This window comes from Etheostoma spectabile, chromosome 10 (assembly GCF_008692095.1).
Source record: "Etheostoma spectabile isolate EspeVRDwgs_2016 chromosome 10, UIUC_Espe_1.0, whole genome shotgun sequence".
Lineage (NCBI taxonomy): Eukaryota > Metazoa > Chordata > Actinopteri > Perciformes > Percidae > Etheostoma > Etheostoma spectabile.
The window spans coordinates 4,785,738-4,791,737 of record NC_045742.1 but is presented as its reverse complement, the minus strand read 5'-3'; the positions used below and the strand labels follow the sequence as shown (position 1 = coordinate 4,791,737).

At 40.2% G+C, this 6,000-nt stretch overlaps 1 protein-coding gene across 3 annotated transcripts in view; it reads right to left on the bottom strand.

Annotated features, from left to right (window-relative positions):
- Nucleotides 1-2,691: 2,691 nt before the first annotated feature.
- The window catches only part of pde6a (phosphodiesterase 6A, cGMP-specific, rod, alpha), a 33,708-nt gene continuing 30,399 nt past the window's right edge, over nucleotides 2,692-6,000 (bottom strand). For 2 of the 3 annotated variants that reach the window (XR_004333768.1, XR_004333769.1), the window contains exons 22-24: nucleotides 4,421-4,504; nucleotides 4,009-4,156; nucleotides 2,692-3,073 (exon numbers count right to left, since the gene is read on the bottom strand). Coding sequence is in view for 1 of the 3 variants with exons in the window: in XM_032527595.1 (XP_032383486.1) it covers nucleotides 3,027-3,073; nucleotides 4,009-4,156; nucleotides 4,421-4,504; nucleotides 5,917-5,925 (288 nt within the window). In the remaining 2 variants the exon portion in view is untranslated. Of the gene's footprint in view, nucleotides 3,074-4,008; nucleotides 4,157-4,420; nucleotides 4,505-5,916; nucleotides 5,926-6,000 lie in introns of all 3 variants that reach the window. The other variant, XM_032527595.1, reaches the window with a different exon arrangement.

Sequence of the window (6,000 nt, the reverse complement as noted above, 5' to 3'; positions counted from 1 at the left end):
GCATGTAGACAAACAAGCAGAGACAAATTTGTCACAAATGTCTAGGGTGACCACCCGTCCCGCGTAGCGCGTGCGCGCACAGCGTTTGAAGCCCAATTCACGCGTCCCGCAAATTGAGACCGTGTCACGCATAATCAATGCTTGCTCAAAAAAAAAGTTGGTCGCTCTATATCTTGGAGCCCGAGGCAGCCAAACGAACATTAGGCTCGTTGGACATGAACTGCGCCTGTAAAGTAGACGAGAGCAGGCGGCAGCAGCCGGGGGGTGGTGGGGGGGGGGGGGGGGACACTAAAAGCTGCGGTAAAGTCAGGCAGTTTCCAGCCGATTCCAGAACAGGAAGTGACTTTAACACTGTGGTGCGATTCCGATTTAATAAAATATAATCAGACCCACATATCAGCTGGAACAGTCTCTAGTTTTAATTGTAGCTCTCAAAGTGTTCTACATGCGATCTGATGATCTGATTTTAATTAACAACAGACTGGAGATGATCTGTGATCTGAACGGATTTAGTCTCTCTGACTTCTAAACGTCACTATCAGCCAGAATGTACAGAATATGTCTTTAAATCAGACAAATAGTTAAAATCCCTCCGATTCGTTGTCATGACAGCGCAGGCACGTGCATACCAGACACTGGGAAGGGACTTTTAGGAACGCGCTTTCCAATTCAAAAACTGGAGAAAGAGCCCGAGTCTGAGCAGTCTGAGACCCCCCCACCATCAGTTAGAAAGAGAAGGTGGGTACAAGGAAGACTGGGAAGATTCTTTAGTTTAAACTGTTCCTGTGGTGTTGAGCAACTACAATTCCTGTTAGTCCTATAATTTTATATTATAATGTATTTAAAGTGAATAAATTGTAATGAAAAATAAAATTAAATAGCTAAAGTAAATCGTAAGTGGAAGTGCATCTGTCAATTATATTATAATTGTATGAGATTTCAAAATATTAATCTTTATTTAGAAAAAAATACACATTGGTTCTATTCATGAGCTTACATCAGCAGTTACACATGTTCAGGGGCATAGGGCATTATTAATATACCATGCAAGGTGCTAGAAATGGGTAAACCAGTATTAGTGAGCCTGCCCGTGGGGGGGGGAGGGGGGCACCGCTTCGCCAGGCAGTGTCCCACATTGTCCCTCAGAAACATACCACTTGTCCCCCCTTGGGCTTATTAGCAGGTGGTCACCCTACAAATGTCCCACCAGCCGAGCCAAGAATACAAAAAAATGTGTTGACATTTGATTCAGACGCTATTGACATGCCGCTGTGGAACATTATTAGTCACGGTTGCATTCGTTTCCCACGCTGTGTTTTGTAAAGGGCATCATAAAGGATCCACAGCCACAAAAAACATTCAAAAACTGAACCATCTGAGCCACAGTGGAGCTACAGTTTCAAGGGTTCAAGTACTGTAAATCTCAGTCACATCTTTAGAGGACATAATGTTTTTTTAGCACAGTAAGAGTTATCTTAAAAGGTCAAATGTGTAGAAATTTCTCCCATCTAGCGTTGAGATCATATATTGCAAACAACTTTCTCGCGCCACGCAGTTCAAAAGTACGTATTACAGCTACGGTAGCCTTCACGCTTAAAAAAGCCAAAATGTCATCCACGTCTTCATACAGCTTTACCTCCGGCAATCAGGTTCGTTCGTTTAATTTTTATTAATTGCCAAATTGTATCTAAATATTTGGTGAGAACTACAAACTGTCTTGTTGATGTTAGCCATGTTTCCTTCTTCAAACTTACTGGGTCCGGGACGCGACGAGACCCATTAGCAGCACCTGTGAGTTTATCATGTGACTGCGAAAACGGTAGCATATATAGCAGTATGTCCTGTATGTCCCTTAACCGCTAACATATTTCAAGATGGCGCATAAATATGGAGAGTCTACCCCAGTTCATGCAAATGTGAAATTTCAAGCCAATTGGAATACTCGGAATTGACGGTGGTGGTCAATATTCATGAAAAAGACAAGTTTGTGAACAGGAAACACAGATTTTGATAATGAACACCTAAAAACCTTACACACTGGACCTTTAAATACTGTACACTGAATATTCCAGCTTATCCATTAGTATTTTGTTAAATCAGCAGACACTGGTGTTTACAAGTTTAAAAGTTTGTTGATCGCGGCAGATTAAAGTTTGGTATGGTCACAGTTACTTTAAATTGACTCTTTGCCCATTAGCTCCTCCGCAGACTGTGTATTTTACATTTTTTTATTGAATTCCTTTCTGCAATGTGCATTTTTATTTATTACTCTGTCACCTCCTACTGTGCAATGTGCCATTTTTACTCATCCGCACCTAACTTATCTGTGTATCTGTAAATCCATTTTATACCTGTTTGTCTGTGTATAAAAAGGGTGTTTGTAGTGTACATATTAGTACTATCATTATTCTTATGCTTATTCAATTTTTATATTTCTTATAATATTTGTATATTTGTCCTACGTCTATTTAATGTGTGTTTGTCTTATTCTGATGTGTGTGAATTTGATGCTGCTGGTTTCAGTCGATGCCAGTATAGCATTATAATCAATTTAAATACACTTGAATGGTAATTCTGTATGAGCTGTAAATAGTTTCTTATTGTATTGAAAAGCCCTGTAGGTAGCTGACATTCAACACTTAAGTTATTATCTGAGCAAAACCAACACTTTTCAATGCAAAAGGTCTGTATTTCCTGTTTGATGGTCTTCCATGTTCTGATTTATTAGATAATATGCATAGCTTGCTACATGTAATGCTTTTTTGCCAGCTGACTCTCAGATGTTGGAGCTTCCCACAACACCCCACAATGCCAAGTGCATCTAATGAGTTATACAGTAGCAAAGGACGGACAGGAAGGAGCAGTGAAGAAAGAAAGCAGAACAGAAAAACAAGACGGCTGGAACAGGTATTTTGTGGGAATTTGCTTTAGATTTTAGGGAGTAAACTGGATTTTTCTGGTGAGATTGCAATAATTACATCGGACCACCACAACCATGTAGCAAGAAACATCGTGTTGTAGCATCTCTAGCTGACAACACAAGTCTTTGACTGAGACTGGGCGGCACTCGCTGCTGCAGAAGGAAGGAAGGAAGGAAGGAAGGAAGGAAGGAAGGAAGGAAGGAAGGAAGGAAGGAAGAAAAAACAGAGCGGAAGTTATTTTTCCATAATTTAAATTGACACCATAAAAAATGCATTCAATTTTTTTTTTCCAATGTCTACACCTGTGTGTGTGTGTGTATTTGTGCGTCTATCCTTTTACTATGGTTACCAAGCAGCTGTTTTGGCATTTAGTTATCACTCAAATGTACCTCAAAACTGAGGCATTTAGCAGTGGTGGAATGTAACTAAGTACATTTTCTCAAATACTGTACTCAAGTACAAATTTGAGGTACTTTACTTGAGTCTGTTCTTTTCATGCCACTTTCTACTTCTACTCAGCTACATTTCATAGAGAAATATTGTACTTTTTACTCCACTACATTAATCTGACATCTTTAGTTACTTAACAATTTAAGATTTTTGAACACAAAACACATTTATAGTGTATAAAACACGATATATTATAAATAAACTACCCAACAATATATAAATCGACAAGTACAGCAGAAATGATTACCCAATTAAACGCTTTCTTGATTGAGAGATCTGTTTTGATTGTTTCTAAAATGACTTTTCTACATTGAAGACATTTTTTCCTGATGATACTTACATACCTTTACTGAAGTAACATTTTCAATGCACTTTTACTTTAACTGTTTATTCTTGTGTTTTATCTGTTTTTATTTGAACTTTTTTTTTAACTGTTTTTGTGTCAAGCACTTTGAATTGCCCTGTTGCTGAAATGTGCTATACAAATAAAGCTGCCTTGCCTAACAGTATTTTTACAGTGTGGTATCAGTACTTGTTACTGATTACTACTTCCACCACTGCTATTTAGTATGTCGCACATGAAACTGGGAGAGTAATGTATTGTCTGTGTGTGTTCACATATCTGAGGGCCTCCAACCTTGTCTGGTCCCTGCAGTTTCCTCCTTGGCTTTCTCAATGGCGGCCAGTTTGGCCTCGTGCGCCTCCTTCAGGGCGTTCCACTCCTTCCTGTTGTTCATCAGGCGCTCCAGCATGGGGGTGATCTCCACATGGAAACGACTGAACTCCTGGAGATCAGGACGGGTCAACACAAACCAAATGGCACCAAATCCAGTTATGTACACCCGAACCATCTTGAAATAAAGTTACTGAGCCGAATGGTCAATTCCAAGTTTAAATGCCATCAATTCCAAGATAAGACAGACACCATTAAAAGGCAGACTTAACACACCTGCATGTAAATGTTTCTAGAGTTTAGCTGCAGGGGTTCTCAACAGCAAGTGTTAAAGGGAATCAAGAGTGAATGCTTTCTGTGTGTTGTAATGTCTGACCTTGTACACAAAAGCACAAACAAAGTCGATGAAACCACACTGCATCTTTGGCAGATCATCTGATTTGGTTCTGTCCATCATAGGCTGAAAGGGGGAGAGAAAAGTGTGTGAAAAACTCAAATACTGCAAACTGGTGTGCCCGTCAAGCCTACTGCCAAGCCCTTGCATCTTAAAGTCTTACTAGGAATAAAAAGTGGTTCTGTTATTTTTTCCACCTCATTGTTTTGCAGCCATAATTATGGACAGTACAGTTTCATAACAGAGAAATACATTAACATAAAATGTATCAACTTATTTAATTTAGGGTTTACCTACAATTACAAAGAGGGAGAGTGGAACATGAAACCCAACTAGTCTCCTAAAAGTACAGGGTGAGCGCTCGCTATAGACAAGCATTGCTTTCTTAGGTATAAACAAGGGAGGGGGAGAGTGTAGACTCATGTGAAGTTCCATTATTTTCACATTAGCAGCCACATTCAAAAATGGGCGAGTGTGAGCAGCACGCTGGACTGTAAAAGTCTGTCAGAAAGTTCCCGCTGGCTGTAATTGCTGGCAAAATTGCCCACCTACATTTCTTGATGAAATTGTTCAAGTGGTCACACTCTCCAAAGTCGTTTTTTTTTCTTGTCAGTCCAGTGAGTCACAGAATTGACTTCTGAAAAAAACCAACTGATCAAAGTGAAATTTTTTTCCCCTTCGACACAGATGCTTTTAAAAATTCAACACTGCGGGGTTTTAGCATTTGTGGGTTTTGGTGCTTCTCGCACTTTTTGTGTCCAAGGACATGAAAAATGAAATGGAGCAAGGTGGGGAGAGAAGGGGAGAAAAGGAGAGAAGAGAAAAAGAGGGAGAGAGGGGGAAGGGGCGAGGGAGCGTATGGTGGGTGGGTGAGGGCCCAGTGGGCCCCTCTTTCTGTTTTTTAGTTCTCCACAAAGGGGCCCGTCATCGCCCAACCCCCCCCCGCCACGGGGGAAATAAAACTTTCCTTTTCATTTTTTTCTTCCAACTTGGGGTTTTTGTCTCTTGTTCTCCTTCCTCTAAACAGGGCCTTCCCAAACGAAGCCCCCAGGAAAACCCTTTGGGCCCGCCTTAAATTTCCCTTATTCCGTCCACCCCCAAAATTTTCCCCTTCCCCTCCTCTCAAACTTTTTTGTCCTACACAAACTTGGTATTTAAAACCCCCCCAAAACACCCCAAAAAAAACCCCCGTTACAATTCCAAAAGAATTAAATTTATTTTATTCAAATTTTAAATTTATTTTTTTTTTTATAGTATAATCCCAAAAAAAGTTATCTCGAGACCAAAAAACAGATAAATAGGTCAACCCCCCCTTTTCAAAACCCCCAAATTTAAAACCCAAGGGGCCCAAAAATTTCAAAAATTTTTCCCCAGTCTTAAGGCCACTTGCCTTTGGGGGTGAAAAACCCCCCCTTTTAAAAAAATAACTTTGGTTCGTGTTGGTTTTTTCTGACGGTCCCGGGTTTGGGGGGGGGAGCCAAAGGTGACTCTTAAGGGGGTTAAATAAACCCCAGTGTTAAAAGGGTAGGGGTTATTATTTCAGCTAAAAAAAGGCACTGCAA